Source organism: Drosophila melanogaster, chromosome 3L, assembly GCF_000001215.4.
Source record: "Drosophila melanogaster chromosome 3L".
Taxonomy (NCBI): domain Eukaryota; kingdom Metazoa; phylum Arthropoda; class Insecta; order Diptera; family Drosophilidae; genus Drosophila; species Drosophila melanogaster.
In genome coordinates this window covers 15,716,453-15,737,261 of record NT_037436.4, presented here as the reverse complement: position 1 = coordinate 15,737,261, position 20,809 = coordinate 15,716,453, and the positions used below count along the sequence as shown (strand labels likewise).

At 41.4% G+C, this 20,809-nt stretch overlaps 3 protein-coding genes across 5 annotated transcripts; 1 reads left to right on the top strand and 2 right to left on the bottom strand.

Annotated features, from left to right (window-relative positions):
* Positions 1-8,831: 8,831 nt before the first annotated feature.
* comm (commissureless) lies at positions 8,832-15,751 on the top strand. 2 transcript variants are annotated; one of them, NM_001274962.1, is made up of 2 exons: positions 8,832-9,565; positions 13,991-15,751. In NM_001274962.1, the coding sequence occupies exons 1-2, from the start codon at positions 9,058-9,060 to the stop codon at positions 14,593-14,595; spliced, it is 1,113 nt and encodes a 370-aa protein (NP_001261891.1). In that variant the 5' UTR covers positions 8,832-9,057; the 3' UTR covers positions 14,596-15,751. The 2 variants fall into 2 exon arrangements, with proteins under 2 accessions (NP_001261891.1, NP_524095.1); NM_079371.4 differs by having other exon boundaries at positions 13,991-14,934.
* A 1,437-nt stretch (positions 15,752-17,188) lies between these two features.
* CG42570 (uncharacterized protein) lies at positions 17,189-19,443 on the bottom strand. 2 transcript variants are annotated; one of them, NM_001169978.2, is made up of 6 exons: positions 19,215-19,443; positions 19,020-19,164; positions 18,827-18,958; positions 18,612-18,767; positions 18,325-18,559; positions 17,189-18,268 (listed from the first exon to the last, which is right to left on the bottom strand). In NM_001169978.2, the coding sequence occupies exons 1-6, from the start codon at positions 19,337-19,339 to the stop codon at positions 17,229-17,231; spliced, it is 1,833 nt and encodes a 610-aa protein (NP_001163449.1). In that variant the 5' UTR covers positions 19,340-19,443; the 3' UTR covers positions 17,189-17,228. The 2 variants fall into 2 exon arrangements, with proteins under 2 accessions (NP_001163449.1, NP_001261890.1); NM_001274961.1 differs by having other exon boundaries at positions 18,328-18,559.
* Positions 19,444-19,512: 69 nt separating this feature from the next.
* CG42571 (uncharacterized protein) lies at positions 19,513-20,809 on the bottom strand. The gene is made up of 6 exons (NM_001169977.2): positions 20,622-20,809; positions 20,422-20,566; positions 20,236-20,367; positions 20,028-20,183; positions 19,736-19,970; positions 19,513-19,679 (listed from the first exon to the last, which is right to left on the bottom strand). The coding sequence occupies exons 1-6, from the start codon at positions 20,726-20,728 to the stop codon at positions 19,576-19,578; spliced, it is 879 nt and encodes a 292-aa protein (NP_001163448.2). The 5' UTR covers positions 20,729-20,809; the 3' UTR covers positions 19,513-19,575.

The window sequence follows — 20,809 nt, the reverse complement described above, 5'->3', positions numbered from 1 at the left end:
TGAATTATGCAAAGTTTTAACATCATCCTGGTAATTTTTCAATTTCTTTCATTTCGTTAAGTAAACTTCATCCTTCGCACCCATCATCTAGTTGAGTTCCCTTTTCGCTTGCAAAATAAATGAGATTTTTTAATCCGGCCGTCTTGTAATTTTTCGCACTCTTCAGCAACTATTTCCCTGCATTTTGCCCAAGTTGTTCGCATTTTGCCCATCATCGTCATCTCGCCATCGTCAGTTTCAGCTTGGACACTTCAAAAAATATGCCAAGCTCATAATTTTAATCCAGCTTTCAGTCGCAGTTTCGTCGTTTTCCGCCGCCCATCGTCTCACGCACAATGTGGCAAATTAGCAACAATATTTAAAACTAACTGCCAAGGCTTTGCCACTTTCCCTTTGCCACTTCTGCTTGCCTTGCCAATTATTTAAAGCGCAAACTTTTGCCATTTGCAACAAGACAAAGATGGCCAAAAGGGGCGGCGAGTTGGTGGGAGGTGGTGGTATGCAAACTTTATGGCCAAAACATTTCAACTTTAGCAAGAGCCAAAATTGTCGCACCGAAAAGCACTCACCAGAAATTTGTTGGTGCGACGGAGGAACAATAATAGCTGAAATTTTTCACACATTTTTCTGGGTCAACCATAAAATGTGGATTTTAATTTTCAATTTGCGTGGCTGACAATTTTTAATTAAAAGCGTGAGCAAAATAAACATTAATTTTTATTACAGACCGTCGGTTGTCGCACTCCAAAAAGCTGGTGGCTTATCATAAGCATTCCTATGGTAATAACATCATTATCAACTGCCTGCCGTCCCTCACTCTTTTGGGCCAGTTCATCCTGGATCCTGGCCATTTTGCGTTGACAAAGTCCTCGCTCTGGCTTTTAACGCCTTTTTGCCCGCTTGCCATTTGGCTTTCCGGTCTCTGCCTTTCGCTGCCTAATGTACAAGCGTCTTATCCTTATTACCATCTCATCTTCATTTCTGCCCGTTCAGCTTCCTGGCCACGCAAATCCGGGCATCAAATTTATACGGCATTTCCAACGCGAAAACCTCGAAACGAGTCAGTTGAGCTTTTTGTTTTTTTCGGCTAAGGGCTTAGCATTTGTTGTTCTTGCTATTTGTATTGCTGTTGCTCTTAGTGTTGTTTTTGTCGTTGTGCTTACTGCTGGTTTTTCATATTACCGGAAATTGTGGTCACCGGAAGTGGGATTATGTTTTCAAGTTTGTACCGGAACTTTGGCGCTTGACGGCGAACGGTTATTGTCGCAACACGAATCTGGGTTACGGTTCAGTTCAACTCATTCTGGGCTCCATTTTCGGGTTGTGTTAGGTCAGTTAGGGTTTTTGATTGGGGATTGGAATTAATTTGGGCACATTTGTAGCTGAAAGTGTGTATGAAAAGGTGACTTTTGAAGGGTTTTAAGGTCTTAGTAGTCCGGGAAGTTAATCTGGGAAACGTTTTTGTAATAGTTGTGGTTTTATGATAATTAGTTTTTCGTATATAGGTAATTACTATTCATTTAGTTATCAGTATATTCTATAGTCAATACTAATCGTTTGAATCATTATTACTTGTGATTGTTATTTCATTACCGTTTTAATATAAATACACATATGCTTAAAGCCTACAAAATCGTCTTAATAGTTTAAGCCTTTAAAGTGTTTAATCCATTATTATGTTAGGCGTTCAATCGGATTGTTATCACGTCCTTTGGCTTCCCATTCCATATTTTCTCAGTCATCAATTAATTTTACGCCATTCGCCGAAAATTCCGCCATTCCCTGGCCATACTTACGTCAAAGTCAGGCTGGCAGGCAGTTTGAACATTTCTGCGATTTACGTGGCATAACTTTTATTGGCTTGCGGCGCCTTTCTGTTGCGTCCTGTTGTCACCAGGATTCAGCTGGAGTCCTGGAGCTGGAGCTCGAGTCCTGTCCCCGAATGGGACGTAGTCAATGGCACCGCCTCGAACTTGGTCCTCGCCGTCATTTTGTGCACTTAAAGTAATTAAGCGAATTACTTCAAAAGTCGCCAAGTTTTCTAATTATATCGAATAAATTTGTTTAATATTATTCCCTGGGGTAAAAGTTCTTACTCACAGGCCTCGCTGTCTTTCATTTTCTCCTCCCATCTGGACCAGAAAACCAATTTGCACGCCATTCAAATTTCTGTTGATTTTTTCCGATTTTCCGCGTTTTTTTCCCCATTGGATCTTTTTTTTTGTTTTCTGTGATTTTGGCGCCACCGTTGATTGTTTACTCTAGTGGAAATGTTAATTTCTGGACTTTTCACTGAGGCTATGCGCTGATTTCTGATTTCCACTGATTTGAATGATTTCGGCTCGCTGTGGATGCTCAATTGGGGCTCTTGTATTCGGGCCTTTGTTTCTTTTGATTATTTGGCTCACTTGCTTATTTCAATTTCCGCTTCGGTTCGTCTTTTTATTTCCGCCTTTTATTTGCTACTCCCGTCGATTGGCCTGCTCATTTGGAAGCTGAACGGCTTTTTAGTTTGGTCGAAGGCTGATTGAATTTTTAGAGAAGCTTTCGCTGAGCGGGGAGAGATCTTAAAGGAATTTAAGCTTTAATTATTTTCTAAAAATGATTTGTCTTGTCCTGAGTTCCCCTAATGTAATATAAGTGCTGGGTGCGGCGGCCTTTTTCCAGTTGAAAGTATAAATATGTTTTAGCTTCTTGTTAAATTTAAAGTGATTATTTTCTCAGCTCTCCGAAAGATTTTCCACCTCCAGGGCACTCCCATATATGCAGTTTGTTTTTCTTTCCCACCTTAATTAAATTCATTCGAACTCCGAACTGTCCGCTTTAATAAAGTGTTTCATTTGTCTGATCTGGAGTTGGTAACTGTATCTGTCACATAATCAGCTCGCGCACACACTTTCCCAACAATCCAATCTATATCAAAGGCAAATAAACACGCGCCTCTTGAAATCATAACCTACCCCTCTTAACACCCTCGTCACCGGCAAACCAGCAACCCAGCAACCCAACAACCCGACTTAACCCCCTGCTGCACAATCGCAGTCCAACTTACAGACAATTGTAAGTTGGTTGTGTCTGACCCAATTCAAGTTGTACTGCTACTGCTGCTGCCGTCTGTGTAACTATATATCCGTAAGTCAACTAACCGGAGAGGAGGATCCTGAACCCACCGTACACCCGTACCCCCGACTTGTTAGGTCTTAATGAAGCAACGCACGTAAACAATAAGCAAACTTTGAAGCGAAAATTTTGCGCAAATAACGCTGGGAGTGGAAAAAACCAAGGGTAACGGGAAGTTGCGGATGGGAAGGGGCCAGATACGGATACGGATACGTGCGGCGTGAGGCAGGAACCGGCGCGAAGGTCGAGGGTCCTCTGCCCCCTCAACTCCTTGCTCCTCGTGCCTCTTAACCTCCCTCGGACTGGAAAAGTTTCGCTGCTGTAACAAGTTGTTGGGAATTAGTTGCGAAAAGTGTGGCAACGCCGCTGCTCCTCCGCTCAGCTCATTAATTTTAAGGCACAAAAGCGGAAGCGTGCAGCCGGCTTCCGGATACGGATACCGAACTCGACCACGGGCCGGAGACAGCAGCACGGCCGTGTCAGGACTCCAGCCCTCTGCATTTCTTTATTTGGCTACAGGGCAAAAAAAGGCGCGGGTATAAGTAACAAGTATCTGAATGGATAAGCTATAGAACACAGGGCAGAAATTTAAGAAACTTTCAAAATTTTTAAAAATGTTACTATAAATATTTATTTATTTCATTTCTTTATATCAACATGTGTAATTTTTGTATCACTTTTCTGGTTTTTACAGTGCAGGTTTGTTTGTCTGCCTGCCACACTTGAGTTATGGTGAAACATTTTTGTTTCAGCCTTTTTGTTTCTCTAGCTCTCTTAATAAGCAAGCGAAAACTTTTGAAGTGCGCGAAATATGCGCAAATGGCACGCGAGGGGCGGAGAAAGGTAGTGTGGTGGTGGGTGGGTGGTGGAGATGGTGGGGCAGTGCTATGTGGGGCAACAGCTGATGATGCCACAAACACTCTTTGGACTGGTGGTGCAACATCACCCAGTTCTACGCCCGAACAATGAATAGGAAATTAATGTAGGTCGAAATGGCAGGGAATGCTCTTGAAATAGATTAATTAGATAATTGGGTTGGAAAACTGAAAGCTATGGCTGTACACAGCGAAGAGTCCTTCAAGGATTTTCAAAAATGTGGTGCTGCCATAGACATGATGAATGGAAAACGCCACCACAAAGCTAAAGACCAACTTTTCTTTCATGAGGGAGGTCATGTTAAAGTCTGCTAATTTTTTTTTTTAATTTTCGAATTAGTTTCGACTCTCGTTTGTTTTTATTTCTTTTTTTGTCCGGAACCATAGATCAACACTTCTGGTGACTAATCGTAAAGCACATTCTCGCACATCCTTGAAGATGCATGCTTTCCAGTTGAATTCCTCTGTCGTTTGCCTGGATACTCTGGCCATAATCCTTTGCCAAAAAAAAATCACCAGTGTTCATTTATGTGGCATCTTGGCCGTAGTTGGCATAAACTACAGCAGCAATGCCCCGAGCATATTTCAACTGCAAATCCTTTTAAAACTGCTCGTAGTACAGAGCCTTTTGTTTAGCTGCAGGATGCAGGAGTTGCAGCAGGATAACGAGGGGAGTGTGGGGCAGCGTGGAGAAAAGGCCTCTATATTTGTTTTCTTTCCTGTTGTTGTTCAGCAGAAACGAAAATATGCAGCTCGGCACAAAAATGTGCACTTGTTTATTTTGTTTGTCAACAGAGTCCTGTTGGCAGTCCTTTTTGTGGTCCTGTGGCCTGACGTCTGCAATGCCTGCATATGTTGTCAGCGCTAATCAAGCGCACATATGATAAACAGACTTGCAGACAAACGTACGCAGTCCGAATCGGAGATATGCAGAGAGAGAAATTTGTGCGTTCAATTAATTCAAAAGATGAAAAATGGCAATGAATCCCAAATAACATTTATACAATTTCAAAAGGAAATGCTCAGCTTAACAGGATGAACTAGAATTACATATAAAATGATGTATTAATGATTAAGATAGCTTCCTGAAAGATTAGCATATCTATAAATTATATACTGAGTATTATCTTAATGAATATTTATTAACATTTTTTTAAGTGCACTCACACACCAAGACATGCGACACTACAAAAATTACAACTAGCCGGACAACAACAACAGCGGCATCAGGACTTATGCAATTGTATTTGTTTACCCGGACGGCTTAGCACTGAGTTCTTCTGCCTCTTCCTTTGCATTGTTTGCATTTCTTTCACTTCCTCGTCTTTGTACACATCCTTTGTGACGAGTCCTTTGGCAGAGCGCAAAAGTTTCTGCGCAATTTCACAGGCATTTAGCACCGCACATGCAACTGCAACTGCAACTGCAGCGGCTCGAAGGTACAAAGGTGCTTTATGCCCTTTGATTGATTTATGTTAATCTTGGGCAATTATGCTGGACACGCACCCAATTGCTATGGTATGCTATATGGGCTTGGATTGGTGGGTTGGGGGCTGGGATCGTGGAAAGGACCTCTCTCCTTCGAAAGGAGATGCTAATTGCATTTGGCCATTAAATGCATAATTTGCCATTGATGGCATGCGGACACGGCGAATGGAAAATCACTTTTGCATGTTATGTGTGGCCTGCTGTGGGATATGAATCGATTTGAATAATGAAAGGGAACTGCGATCTAGTTGTTTATTCACCGGCTGTTGCATAATCAGCATCCGAATGAATAAGCCAAACAGGAACTTATTGACAGTCGAATGGATTGCTTACTTGGGAAACATCAGGCTTTGCAGGGTATAGTGTCATCTTAATTAAGTATTTATCATCGACTTATGACGAAATTAAATAAAGCGTTTGATTATATAGCATACATACTAACAATATTGTGTACATTTTGACTTATGTTTCATACCAAGCAATTGTCCATCCAGTTAACTGTTTTTAGTATTCCTAACTTAAGAAAAACAAACAAGAGTGTTGAGGCGTATATGAGTGTAAGAAGTTTATAGTTTCTAGATTCGTTCAGACCTCAAAAACCATTTGCTGTTCCAGAAACTGCACTTAAATCTGCACTTTCTAGACTGGTAGAAAAATGGTGTGGAGAAAAGTTGCTTAGTGCCGCAGTTACCACTGTGAAAAAGCGTCTTTTTGCGGGAGGTTTCGACGTCTAAACTACTAACTAAAGTAACATTTTATTATGTCACTATGTCACACACATCCACACACCCTCACGGGCGCCAACACCAGTGCACAGGCACACACACACACACTCACACACACACGTACGGGGCTGACATGTTGACATGTTAAAGAGCATGTAAGTGAAGTGTGATGGAAGCTGGAAGATAAGATGAAAGCGGAGCGAGTCATGCACAAAGCATAGAACCCGAGCCCGAGCCCAAACCCAGAGATATAGTCCACATCCTTCCTTCCTTCAGTCTTATAGCCACGCCCGCTCCCGCTCAGCGCCCCTTTCCTGGTGGTGTCTTGTCTATTTTATGGTTTACTTTTAGTTAGTTAGTAAAAAGAATACAAGTTCTTCGTCCTTTTTTCGGGCGCTCACGTCAGCCGAGGTATTTTTATGATGGAATTTTTAATGAATTTACTTTTAGCTGGGTGTCACGGAGCATCTGCCTGCGCTTGCATAGTAGTCCTTGTGACTCCTGTCTGAAAGACAGAATATTCACAATTTTCTAAGGATTCATATTAAAATCACGCAGAGACAGGCTGTGAGGTTTCATACTTCGCTGCACACAAACGAAAGAGGTGTAAACTTGTTTATCAAACCCCACTTTTGTTGGAAAATATCGTTCGGGGTTGGTTTTCCATCCGAGCAGATTGAATGCGACAAGTCAAGTGATGTGAATTTAATTTGCATTGCCATCAAAATTGGATTACAAACGAAGAAATGCGAACAAATGTTATTGAAAGCTCAAAGAGGAATTCCAACAAATCAAATTGTGTGATGACATTTTTTGTGGTATTCTACAAAGGTGGTATACAAGTGAATTATTTCGAGTGTTTGCGAGTATAGTTTGCATTTGTGAGTGGGCTAGCATAAGAAAATATTTGTGATGCCAAACTTAATTCCATTGTTTGCTAAAATTGTACAAAAGCATTTATTTCATGCTTTAAAAATATATAAAATTATTAAAATGATTATTCTTATTGTACAGCCTGATTTATATTAAGTCCCACTTATTTTGTTACCACTACGAATTTCGACTACACCAAAGACCAACAAGTTATTAAATATACCAAGGAAATGATTATTTTCTAGCTGCATTTAGGCCATCAAAGTTTCCCTGAACTACCCAACGTACTGAAGTATGCCCGCAAACACGCATTGATTAAAATCGCTGCAGTTAAAACTTATGCTCAAGTTCAAAATTAGTCGAAAGCTAATTAACGATAAGCTCGGCTTGCCAAAGTGCAGTGCAGAAGTTTTCGCCTGGGCTCGGAAAAGTTTTTAATGCATTTATCGAGTGACTTTGGTCTCTAGCTAAGTGCTTATTATCGGGCATCTATTTCAATTTCCCCCTGGCAATTACGAGGCAGTCGAAACTACACATTGTAGTTGTCGGGAAAAACTACGTATTTTCCAGCCGCCCAAGACCTCTGACATTTTGAAACACCCACAACACACCGTGTGACCTTTAACCCAGGGCAGTTCAAAGGCAACTGCCATCGACTGCTCATTTTTAGTTTGGTTTTGCGCCAGGGAAATGGGAAAATTCACTCACCAGAGAGAGCGAGAAAAACTGCAAAAGAGAGAGAGAGAGAGAGAGAGTGCGCAATCAAGTGGGAGAAAATTTCCCTTTTTGAGTCCAAGTCTCTCCGAGAAGAACCGGTTTTCGAGTGGGTTTTCGAATGACATTGGAGTGAGTTCGGGTGCAGTGCATTTGTTCCACTTTCTGAGCAGGATATTTTTGGCACGTTTTTGTGTCGTCGGAGCCTTTTGTGCATTGAGTTTTTGCCACACTGCCGGCTTATGGTCAGCATGAGCAGAAATGAAGCGTGCTGTGGGTCGAATCCCCTTCCTGATTTTTTGTTGTTTTGTACCCCATTTTAGCCTTTTTGGAAGCAACAGCAACTGCTGGCAGCAGGAAGCATTGCGGTATCCTGACGCTCGAGGGACTCATAATGGTCGAGATTTTGAGTTCTGGTTACAGTTTGGGCTCTGGGCTACTTTAAAGCCAGTGAAAACTGGGTTAGTTTAAGATGGCTAAAAGCTAGACGTCACATAATTTCCATAAATTCTTCATGGCCCAAACAAAACTTTTAGCTGGCCATAATTCTTCGTTTGATTTGGCGCAAACTTCGCGCTCAGGCTTATCAAATGCCTCAGAACCCCTTTTTGCCTTTCATTAAAATCAGCACAGACTGAAACTTTGCCACAAAGCAATTTGCTGGAAAAACACAAGACCGAAAAGCGTTGGAAAAACTTTAAACAACGAACGTGACCGAGGTGAAGTTTTCCCTTCTTAACAGCGTTTTTTTCTCTGGTTTTCGTACGGAAAATATAGTTTTTGGTCAAACTAGGTCAGCTGGAGAGCAAAAAATAAGGCAGGGAGAAGGCGAAAGGACGTCAAACATTTAAAAACATAAAAGACATGCCAGAAATTGCATGCTTCTTTAAGCAAGGACTTGACTTGATTTCTTGAGTGCCTCGCCCACGACTCACTCAAGAGCGAGTGAATCGAGAAAATGAGTGAGTGGAATGGCAAATTTCCCGCATGGCATGGCATTCTCAGCGACCCGATGTAGGTATTATGCTCTGCCAGCTAGCAGTCAGTCAACTTATAGCCGCTCCAGCGAACGGACGCACCGAAAATCGAGCTATAGAAACTCTACGGCAAATAAAAAACCCGAAATCGAACCCATGACTTATATATAGAGCCAAACGATTTGTTTACGTGTCGTGACGCGAGTGTGCCAGCAGTTGTGTGCGTGTGCCAGACGCAAGCAGAAAATAAAGTTTACAAATTAAAATAAATCAAAGGCAATCACCATGATTAGCACCACGGATTATCCAACAGTGGAGACCACCACAACTGCCGAAGAGCTCTATGCGGAGTACATATCCGCGCCGGCCAGCAGCATGAGTCCCGCTGCAATTGCCGAGCACCTGCAGCAGAATCAGATCACCTTCGAGATACCCAGTGCCCACGATCTGCGACACATCGACGCCCTCAACTCCTTCAACGCCCTGCTCCAGAGGATTGGCAACGCAGCGGTGTCCTACGATCCCGCTCCACCCAGCGGCTGGTCTCCGGATGGCAGCATCAGCACCGAGCAGCTCTCCAAGTCGGTGGTTCTGGATCTGGCCGACTTGCGGGATAGGTCCGAGGAATCGGGCGAATCCTCGTGGTGGAGCCAGATCTTCGGGGATGCCGACATGCATGTGATCATCAATTATCTGTGGATCGGAGTGGTCAGCTCGCTGGTCATTCTGTCGCTGGTCTTCATCCTCTTCAGCTGCTACTTCTACAGGAAGTTCCGCACTTGGAAAAAATGCAGTAAGTTTCAGTCGGACAGCCACCCAAATATAATCCCCACTCATTTTCCGCCCCCAAAATGCCATACATCTGGCTTTTATGTGCTCGACTTTAATCAAAATGTTTCGCCAAAGCCTTATCTCCGGCCATTTATTCAGCTGGCTAAACAATATAAAATGCAGAAACAGAAAGAGCAACCGAAACAGGTCCCACCACCACCCATCGGTTCCATCAGCTTGGGAGCTTTGCTCCATAGAGCTCCTATGGCCGCAAAGCCTCATAAATTTTTTGGCGCGCTTCGAAATTGTCAGCCAGCCGTTTGCATCGTTCTGTTGTAATTTTAGATACACAAGTTTATTATGCCACAAAATATATGTGCCGCATATTTATAATATTAAATTGACTCGCCTCGGAGGCATTGTGCCCCTTTTATGATAGCGATAATGTACGAGCTGGAGAATATGGACGACCTCGTCGACCCTTCTCCCTCGAAAAATTGGAATTGTTGCCCCGAAATTTGTTTTGCAGGCGAAAGGCGTGAAATTGTGCCTTGATATTTATATATTTTGTTTTGGGGGCCGAGGCGGTAAAGAGTAATATAATAAAATAATGATGGACCATATCACTCAGCTGCGTAGCTAAAGTCTGAGGAAATGTGGCCTTTGTAAGTGGGCGAGATTGTAAAATATTTATTTTGTTTGATATTAGTTTAGGACCTAGAAACATTAAAAATTGAATTTCATATTTTTCTGACATCTCTCACACTTTTAGTTCAGCTCTGGCAGTCCAGTATTAAATCCAAAATCAATCAAGTTTGACACAACTGTTATCAAAATCCCACCTAAATCCGACCCAGATTACCAACACTCAACCCAAATAGAGCCCATGTAAATATATATCTTATCTGCTCGAAACCTGTTGATCCCAATCCCAAAAATAAATCATATGTTTAGGCACTTTACACATAATTACGGAGCACCACAACAAAGAACCCAACTCATACTAAACCAAACAGAACTGAACAGAACCTAAATGGAATTGTATTGGAGGGGCTGGCTAAACAACCTACACAACTAACAAGACTCCGACTCAAGTGTCAAACTTTTTGCAGACCAATTTAGCCAAATGATTTATTTAGGCCGGGCAGCAAGTGAAGGACTACGGCCAGGAGCAAACTTTCGTCCTGTTCCTGGGACTGTGAGCACAACTTCTTGGGCCAAAGGGCCGTGGCCTTAAAGCCTGGCCAACTCAACTGTCAAACTGTCAATTTTGTGCTAACGAGCCTTAAAAACTTTGCCCTGCGATTACGACACGCGACCAAGAAGGGTGGATCCGGAAAGCTCCATTTATATATATATATATATATACGTGAAATATCAATTTGAGCGATATGTGTTGCCTGCTTTCGGCCGTCCAATGCGTCTAATTAGTTTCGTTAGTGTCGTGTTCTGTGCTTCTATTTTTTTTTTGTGTGCTCTTCCCTGGTCCTATGGCCCAGATAGATAGCAAGTGGTTGGTGGGATAGGTTGCCCGGGATACTGGGATACTGGGATACGAGAAGTACGTGTGTCATTTATAATTAAGCAACTAGGCCGGAGTTCACTTCGGCTTTTGTGCATTTAATGCCAGCTACGTGGCGTCTCGCAGTGTTTACCTTATAAATGCTTAACGAGGCCCAAACACAAGAGTGTCTGGCCCAGTTGCCATTCAGCCAGCCAGGCAGCCAGGCTTACACCTTATTTATTAAACTGTCACACACACTGGCGATGGCAAACTTTCGGTCCTTTGGCTTTGGCTTGTTATCAATTAGTGCAGCGGAGGACTACGACTGAATTTATTAACAGACCAGATGAAGTTACTAAATTAAAGCCAAAGCCAAGCCGAGGAGCAACAGCCACTGTTTATCATGTTGTATAGGTCCTGCATAATTTAGTTGCGTAAAAATGTAATTAAGCGTAGCATATTTGCCCAAGACCAGAAAAAGTTGCTCTTAGCCCGGCAGTCCTTTTAAATTTTTAATGGTTTTCGTAGCGAGCAGCGCAGAAAAACTAGAAGCTGCTCTCTTTTTCGGCCATGGAAAATATTTTAGTTGCTTTGGTAGTTTTTTACCCCCATTTTGGCAAACTCAAATTGAGTGCTGTAATTAACCAAATTGTTTTGTAGCCGACCAGCACTTAGTGGTATGGGAAAGGCATACATAATAGAGCTGGCAAAAGTTTTAATGGCTGAGACTGCATCTTTTGTGTGGGAAAAATGGAAACACTCGAAATCGAATACCCATTTCAATGGGCGGCTTAATAACAATTGAAAGCAGCTTAAATACAATGATCATAATTCTTAAATAAAAAACTCCACTCAGATCGAATAAAGCCAGAAAAGTTGGGGCGTTTAAAAAATTAACAGACATTTATGGCAACACAAAATAAAGCAGCTCACTGCTTTCCATTTGCCAGTTTCCATTCGAGAGTGCCAGCTTATTGCGATGAATTTAAATTGTTGCATACATTTGGGCGCATCGACAACAGAAATGGGGAAAAAAGACAGGATACAAATGCAAAAATAAAGAGAAAGAAGGCAAAGTGCCAATGCAGCTGAAAAACAAAAGGCATCAACGAATGGCGTTAATTTTTTTTTGCCAACCGCACAGAGAGCGAAATAAAAACTAAATTTTGTATCTAAATATTTGTTCCGTTAGTGATATTTTATTTTCCTCAAAATAACATCACTAACTGGTTTGCATAATAGAAAGTGAATAAAAAAAAGACATTTGATATCACCATAGGACTTCTAGTTAGTAATATAAATTTTCTGCGTGCATCGGCCACCTTTTTCCCGATTTTCCGACTTTCTTTGCGTCCATCTGCAATGCTTGAAGCGGCTGAGTTGGTGGATGGGGAGGGGGGGGTACACCTTTTTCAGGGGCGGCTGTTTGTTCAACACTTGCATAAAATATGAAGCCTGCAGTCTGTGTATGAGTGGGCCACGCCCCCTTAGTCCAGGGCCCCGTTTGCCGGCTGTCTATCAAACAGAGAGCAAGGAAAAAAGCACGGAAACAAAAGTCGAAAAAGGGAAAACAAAGAGACAGAGTCCTCATGTAGGGTGTTCTGGCCGAAAAAAAGGATTTATATATGTGTGTGTGTGTGTTACAGTTATAACAATAAATCAACAACTGCTGGCAGCCACTGTAACTGCTGACTGGTTCTGCTACCGCTGCGTTTTAATATTGTAATGCGCAAATTTTTCAACAGGCTTTACCCCATGCCACAAAAACCGAAATACCGACCACCTTTCCTTCCTGCGAGATGCGCTTTAATTGAAAAAGCGTTTTCGGGAACAGAGAATTTATGAAAAATACAGCCTGAACAATTAAAAAATTGCCGAGTTTTTCCACAGCGAGGCGGCAACCAAATTAAATGACACAAAAAATGGACAGAGGCGATCCCCTATTTATTTATTGAATGCAGTTTAAATTGCATTTAATAATACTGAATACCTGCCACTTTTTGCAATGCCACATATGCTGGGCCGAAATTCTATTTGAGGCAAATTATTGCTTCATGCATTTTTAATCTGCTGTAACTCAAAATACAACCAAATTAAATTCTTTGATGGCCTCGGCTTAGAGCGCGTGTGCATGGAAATTGGAATTTTCCAATCTTAATTTAACTCTGCTTAATTTGAAACATGCACACACACACACACTCAAGCACACACACATGGACAGCAGCTGCGGCATTATAAAAATTAAATGCTTTCTGCTGCCTACTTTCCGGGGCTGTCGAGCTTTTATTTCATTGCAGTTGGCAGTTGGCGAACGTGTATGTGTGAGCCTGTGTGTCTGTGTGTATGCGAGAGAGTATTTTATTTCATTCCATTCTGCCACGCGCGCACTTCCGGCATATTATTGCCTAGTTGCTGTTGTTGCTTGGGTGGCAGTCAGTCCGCTGTGAAGGAACTTCGCCTGTCCTGCCATCCTCGCCGGCATTTCCGGTCAGCACAAAACTTTCCGCTTCCCCTTTTTTGCCATTTTTTTCGCCTTTTTTTTTGCCTCTGCATTCGGGAAAGTTCAAGCGTTTGCGCCTTTACGCTAAATTGAATTTAATGCCACGGGCCCGTCCTTCTACAAATGTCCTTTGACATGGACAAACAAAGTAATGACAGAGTCAAAACTTTGATGCCTGATTGGGAAGCACCCATTCCGCTATTCCTACACAGCAAGAAATGAAAAAAAATAGTATCATGAAATAAATTTTAAACAAAAACGAATTTTAATTTTAACTATTAGTTACGTGGAATATTGTTATATCTCAATGTTTAAAGAATCTTAATTTGTGCTTTCTGCATTGCTTGCCCCAAAAAGTCCCTTTTTTTTCTCTGTCCATCTAAACAATAGAAACTTTCTGGTGACAAACTCAACTAACAAACTCCGTCTTCTGTTTATTGCAGATAAGGACATACGTGCCCAGATCCATGCGGCCAGTGACTCGTACTCCTCGCACCTGGTTGGTTGCGATGCCAGCAGACTGCTGTTGCACCAGCAGATGCAGCATCCACATCATCGGAGCAGCGAGGCTGGGTTCTACCAAATCGAATCGCCGCCCTGCTACACAATCGCCACCGGATTGCCCAGCTACGATGAGGCACTGCATCATCAGCCTCGGCACTTTGCCTACGGCATGAAGTTCGTTTATCCCTCGTTGGCGGCCGTGCATCATCATCACCATTGCATTTCCAATTGGGAGAAGCAGGAGCCGCTGAATAAGCTGCAAAAGTGCAAGCTGTCAGCGGCAGCGGCAGTGGAGGAGGATAAAGCCGACTCCTCATCGTCCACGTCTGCATCCGCGTCGCCATCCTCTTCGGAATCCAGCAACTTGGCCACAGCAACGCCTGCCATTTGCATTAACATGCCAAGTGGGCGGCAGGATGAGGAGGTGGATAATTCAGATTCCGATTCCGCAATTGCAGTTGCAGTGGCAGTAGCACAAAGTTTACAGCCGGCGGCGCCTGCCGACGATGATTGCGCCTCATTGGTCGTTGTTGTTGCCGCGTGATTGCCCACCCAGGGGTCAGAGGTCAGGGAATAAGGGGTCAGTCGAGGGTTTAGGGCCGGGAGTAGCAGCCCAATTGCTTAGTCACTTGTAAATAGTTGCATCGTCTGCTAATGTTGTTTGCCCCATGTAATAACATATATCTCCGAGAATGTACCCTCTCCCTCCCTCTAAGAAAATTTAGTTTTGGTTTTTAGTTATCTGTTATATATTATTGTATTACGCAAGACTGAGTATTATTTATTGTACTATGTATAAAACCGAATTGTCTATCGATTAAGCCCTAATATCTAAGCGAGAGTTGAAGAAAAAATATAAAACTCGAATGAACACATTGCAAACTAAATTGAAATTTTCGTTTTCATTTCCTTATCAGTTTTTCAGTTGCGCCCAATGCCAAATAAAATCATATCCAATGCTAGGCGACTTCCACTCCCATTGTTGACCTTGCTGGCAGTGCACGAATCCTAATCTCTCAGATATCCGTACTTTGGGCAGAGCAAATATCAGATGCCGTTTGGGGTTTCGGATTTGGTTTTGTTCTGAAATTATGTACGTGACTTGGATGCGCCTGGTCGAGATTAGGTCAGCAGAAATGCAGTGCAGCTGGGGAATGCTCCACGAACGTGCACTGCTGAAAGGATTTTTCAGCATCCGTTTTAAGTGTTACTTAAGGATTTGGCCAAATAACGGATTAAGTCAGAAAAGTTTATAGAGAAAATAAAGCTGATTACACAAGCGCATGTCTTAAAAAATGGTCAGTTAATTAAATGATTGTGATCTTCTGGCATCAATATTTGTCTACGATTCATTTAAGATATCCATTGATATTTGATATCCCCGCTTTTTCCCTTGTAAAGATACAACTTCAATTTCCAACATAAAAAATGTTGTCCAACCTTAAGACATCATTGTTCAATAACTAACAAACACAGACAGTTTCTTAAAGTTGCAGTTACTACGATTAAATAGAAACATTAACTAGCGTAAAATCTAAAGCTAAAGCTCACAAAACAAACAACCGGAATAAATATTGTATACTATGGAAAGGAGAAAGGGAAGAAATTAATTATGCAAAAATATATATGAAAAGATATTATCAAACCAAAAAAAAAAAAAAAAGAGAACAAAATCTTGAAATTTTATTTGCCTGTCTGGGATGATTTCAGCTCCTCAGGCGATGAACCTAATTGGGTGTACAGAAGACCCAAGGAACCTAACGGCCAACAAAGCAGCACTAAAAACACGAGTTAAAGCTTCGTGCGAGCATAAATAATTTCATGTCAAATTTGACACTTTTGTTGAAGCTTCTGCGTCTTTAATGCTGCAATTTGTATTCAAATGTACGATTTGTTGATGAGTCCAAGCTGAAAGAGGCATGGACGTGGTGGAGGCACTGAAGGCATTGGAGGCACTGGCATGGCACATCAAACATTCCATAACGCAGCGGAGAAGTGAGCGAGGAGCTGCAAACACCAAACAGGGCCATAAATTATATTATCGTGCATCGTGTATCTGGTTCAGGTCGCAGTCATGAGTGACTGTGCCTCAAAACTGGGCAAAAGCAGGGGGATTCCGAATGGGAATGCCAACAACGGGATTGGGTTCGGGGGAGTGGGAATTGAGGATTGGGGACTGTGGTCTGTCGACTGTGTACTGGCACTGACATCAACACCAGCAGCTACAGCACATCTACAGAACTTGTGGCCCCCGTTCCCTCTGTGTGTCGTGGTCGTGCCTTGCGTTCTAGCCATGATTTGCCAAAATGCACAAAAACCCAGTCGAAGAAAAAAAAATATAACTCTCGCAGAGAATAGCGAATACAAGATGCTCTTGTGATGGAACGACAGGTGAAGGAAGTGTATTGCAGAATCGACAAGAACAATATGGTAATATGTTATTTAAAATAAGGAATATAATGAATATATAAAAAAGTTGATAGTTTATAGCGATTTCCAATTATGCAGCTGTATGCATACCTTCTGATGACTACAAAAACATAAGCAAGGGTAAAAGTCCGTTAAATGAGTTATGAATTCAAAGTAACCTTAGCTATTTAATAACTATACAGAACAAGCAATACCCTGCATTGGCAAACCAATACCCGAGAGCTGCCCAGAACCCCAACAAGGTTAGAGACCAAATAGAAGCTCCATCAGCGAAAACCGAAGGTGGGAGGCCTGCCCAACAGATAAGCGCTGTGGTCGGCATTCATACATGCGAGTAAATGTGTTATATGCGATGAGTTACTACTGTACGGTGCGAGTATCCGAGTATCTGAGTATCTGAGTATCTGGGCACCGGAGTACGGTTGGGTACGTTTTTATGGTGACTGCACGTGTGCTGGCCGTAATTTGTTAAACGGTTTTTCTGATTTTTTCCTTCGGCAGAGTTCATTGAACAGGTTGTTTTGGCCTGACTTTTCGGTCGACTCTTGTTTACCCCATTTTGTGGGCGGGCCCATAAATCCCTGAGACATTAATTTGTTTGTCACCTGTCGCACATGCGGTTGAATAAGATGTGTTGCCCCCTTTTAATGAGTGCAATTAAATGCCTAATGGCTCTGATGACAATCGGCAAATCGGATTAAATTTATAGAGGAAAATAATTCATATATTGTTTACTGCTTTAAGAGCCTATTGCAATATGCTTGAACTGACATTCATTACAAGCTTTTCATAGTCTGGAAGGTTTATTGGATAAGGCTCTCTGGTAATTAATGGCTCAGCCCAACGGTCTGCATTTGGTCGATACTTATCTTCATGGATCCTCTGGTCTAATAATTTTCGAATTTCATCATCGGATAGCTCTTCCCATGGAGGAGGTGGGCTTACTCCATGAAAGTCTTTTCGTCCCAATGAAAATTGTTGTGTGGTTAGTCCTGTCATTTCATCCTTTTGCAAGTTGTAATCCCTTTTATTTTGTCGAAGACTTAGATCACTTTTCTCGTCAGCAGGAGTAACACTTTCAATCTTTTCATTTTCAATGTAATTTTGTCGTTCATTATTCATTGAATAAGAATCCCTCCTGGTGGGTCTTGCCTTAGGAATAATATATATATGTGAAGCGTCGGTTGACTTTGGCTGGTAGTCTGCTGGAGGAAAATCGACGTTTGGATCACCAAAACCAGCTGCCGATTTTCCTTCGGCATCACCAATATCTACTTTTGGTCCAGTGTTGGGATTTTGATAAAACTTATCAATCGGCTGTCCAAAATGAACATTAATGGGTACATCCGTGTAATCATCCTCCATTGTGGGACCTATATCCTCATCGGGAATCCGATGCACTTCATCATCTTCTATGACATCTTTTGAATTATCGCCATAACGGTCATCAAAGGGCACTACCATGTCGATACCTTGCGTAATATATTCAGGGTCCCATTCGTCCGGTTTACGATGTCTGTGGTGTACGGTTTTCGTTTCCGGACCTTTAGTTCGGGACCTTCCACGATTCCTAAATCCATTCTTTGGCCTTTGATTGTAAACTGACCAATCTTTTGTGGAATCCCTATTATTTGGCCTGTGCCCGTCCATGGAATCTGTGTCATAAGGGTTCCGATTTCCTGGATTTCCTCTACCGCTTGGAATCTCAGGATAGTCTTTTGCATTTGAATCACCACCATAACCGTCATCAAATCCTCTGGTGAACCACGGTGCTAGTGTTGTTCCATCTGCATAAAAGAAAATATGTAATTTTTCGCACTGTAATTCTTTCCGATGTAATTACCACCATCAAGACTTTTATAAGTATCGTTGGTTCTGATTGTACCATTGTAATATGGTGTAGATGTCTCTAACCAGGTATCAGGCGTGATAGGTCTATAATGGATCTGCCAATAGAATGTCAGCCAGAAAATGATAAGGAAGTCGTGAAACAGAATCAGAGATCCCAAGAAAAAGTCGTTCAATCGCATCTCAGCAAATCGGTTTCCATTGATTGTTTGGGCATGGTACATTACGAACTAAGTTTATGTATACCGAAATTAAGTGAATATACATTTGGGAATTACTTACCAGTAGAATCGTAAAGGTTATAGATATTTCCACCACTAAATAGGCATAGGGAATGGTTATTCTCACAAGTAGTTCAAATAATAGTATAAAACAGGCCACAATCAGGAAAAGAAATGCTAATATAAATAAAACCGCTATATCTAGGGTGAGGTCGGCCTGGAAAAAAGGTTTTGAAGCAATAAAACGATTATTAAAGCTCAAATTTCATATCTTACTCGTGCTGGTAGAAATACTCCTATTAGAAGAAAGAGTACCATTAAAATTAATGCGACTGCAAAAAATGTCAGGACATCCGGCCACCAACTGATTGCGACTAGAGCAAATGTGGATATGATCTGAAGCTCCACCTGAATTAAGTTTAAAATTAAATTCGCAAAAAATATATACATTCATTATGAAGCTACTCACTATTATCAGTGACATGATAAAGTTGAGACCTTTGATGAATCGAACCTTCTCAATAAAAATAAAGAGCGCAAAGATCAAGATGGCCAAAGCAAAAGTCGCAAGGCAGATATAGTATAACGACGTGAAAGTTGTCCTTGCATCCTCTCTGGTGGCTAATGTAAATTAGAAAATATGTTTATTGATATTATTACTTACATAAAAGCTATTACCAGCCATTGGGCCAGAGCTAAAATGAGCCACAGAACAAATAAGCCGTATGCCTTCAAAGAAAACTTTCTTCGCGCCTTTCGGTAATAGCGATGCTCGTCCGATACATACATCGTAACTCATAGGTCTACTATGTTTTAAAACAGTATATTTCACTGCAAATTTGTCCACGACCACGAAAAGTTATTGGGAAAAGATCTAAAAGATTCGTTTTGTGTATTATGTGGAGAAAAATTTTAAAAGGAGCCTCAAAACTAATGTGATTTTTTTAAATGTTCGACGATTTATTCTATAACCGTATTGCATTGCTGCATACTTATAATCTTTAACGGCAGCACGTCACGCGGCTTTACATTATTGAATTTTCGGCAGCTATAGTATCCCAATTATCTAGTAACCAATCATAATTGGTTTCATTTTTAGGCGACCAGTCATCGTCAGATGTGTTTTTGTCTGCAATGTTAAATTGTGTTCAAAAAACTATTTAACAGATTATTAATATCACATACCGTAATCACCATACTCCGGATATTCGGGTGTTGTTCCTTGTGTATTTGGGGTACTAGTCGACATCCAGAAGAAGTCAGCTGATGTGAAGTAGTTGTAATGAATCTGCCAATAGAATGTTAGTGCGTACATGAGCAGAAATTCGTGGAAGACCAACAAAGCGGCCAAGATAAAATCATTAAGCCTCATCTGGATATACCGATCTCCATTAATTGTTTGAGCATGCAGCATGATCATCTTAATATAATTGGTAATAAATATATTATATATTATATTAGTGCTGAATAAATTTACCGATGTCATTACAAAGGTTAGGCCGAGCTCAAAGATGAGATAGGCATAAGGCATCAGGTTTGGCAAAAACAAATGGGCCAACAGAAAATATGTGGACATCATGGACAATACAAAGCTCAAGATAAAAAGCGGAGCTATGTAGCGAGTTAAATCCATCTGATGGTTCGGGATAAATTATTTACTTGAATAATGATTAAATCAGACCTACCGAAAACGAAAGATGACATCCAACGACCAGGGCTACGATCATCAGGAGCGTGCAGAAAAAGAAACAGGCCAGCAGATCTGGAACCCAAGTGCGAGCTACTAGCACATACATCGAAAATATCTCCAGTTCCACCTAATGTACGTGTATGGATTTCAAAAATAGCTGGAAATTTTATAATACACTCACTATCACAAAAGCTACAACCCAGCTATAGATCTTATGGTTGCGAACACTTTGGTTAAAAACGAAAACTGTGAAAAATAAGCCAGCTAGAACAAAGGTGCCCGAGCAAATAAACTCAAAGTCACGGAATATACTACGACCACTTTCCCTGTGAGATTAAATATTATGAAATATTAAATTTATTTTGTATCTCAAGTACCCACACCAGGCAGACCAGAATCCATTGAGACACAGCTAAACCCATAAATATCACAAGGGATCCGTAAGTTTGACGGCCAAATTTTTTCCTTCTGCTGTCAGTGATATCCATACTTTTCAAAACACTGCTTGAAAATCCAAAAGTAAGACCATTGACTCTAGATTTAATAACAATAATACAAAACAAACAAAC

Bases quoted from the DNA above. Each gene is read 5' to 3' on its own strand.
- comm (NM_001274962.1), top strand. From the start codon at position 9,058: ATGATTAGCACCACGGATTATCCAACAGTGGAGACCACCACAACTGCC. The intron at 9,566-13,990 runs GTAAGTTTCAGT...TGTTTATTGCAG, and splicing joins CCGCACTTGGAAAAAATGCA to ATAAGGACATACGTGCCCAG.
- CG42570 (NM_001169978.2), bottom strand. From the start codon at position 19,339: ATGTATGTATCGGACGAGCATCGCTATTACCGAAAGGCGCGAAGAAAG. The intron at 19,165-19,214 runs GTAAGTAATAAT...ATTAGCCACCAG, and splicing joins TGGCTGGTAATAGCTTTTAT to AGAGGATGCAAGGACAACTT. The intron at 18,959-19,019 runs GTGAGTAGCTTC...AACTTAATTCAG, and splicing joins TTATCATGTCACTGATAATA to GTGGAGCTTCAGATCATATC.
- CG42571 (NM_001169977.2), bottom strand. From the start codon at position 20,728: ATGGATATCACTGACAGCAGAAGGAAAAAATTTGGCCGTCAAACTTAC. The intron at 20,184-20,235 runs GTAGGTCTGATT...CCGAACCATCAG, and splicing joins GATGTCATCTTTCGTTTTCG to ATGGATTTAACTCGCTACAT. The intron at 19,971-20,027 runs GTAAATTTATTC...AATTATATTAAG, and splicing joins TAACCTTTGTAATGACATCG to ATGATCATGCTGCATGCTCA.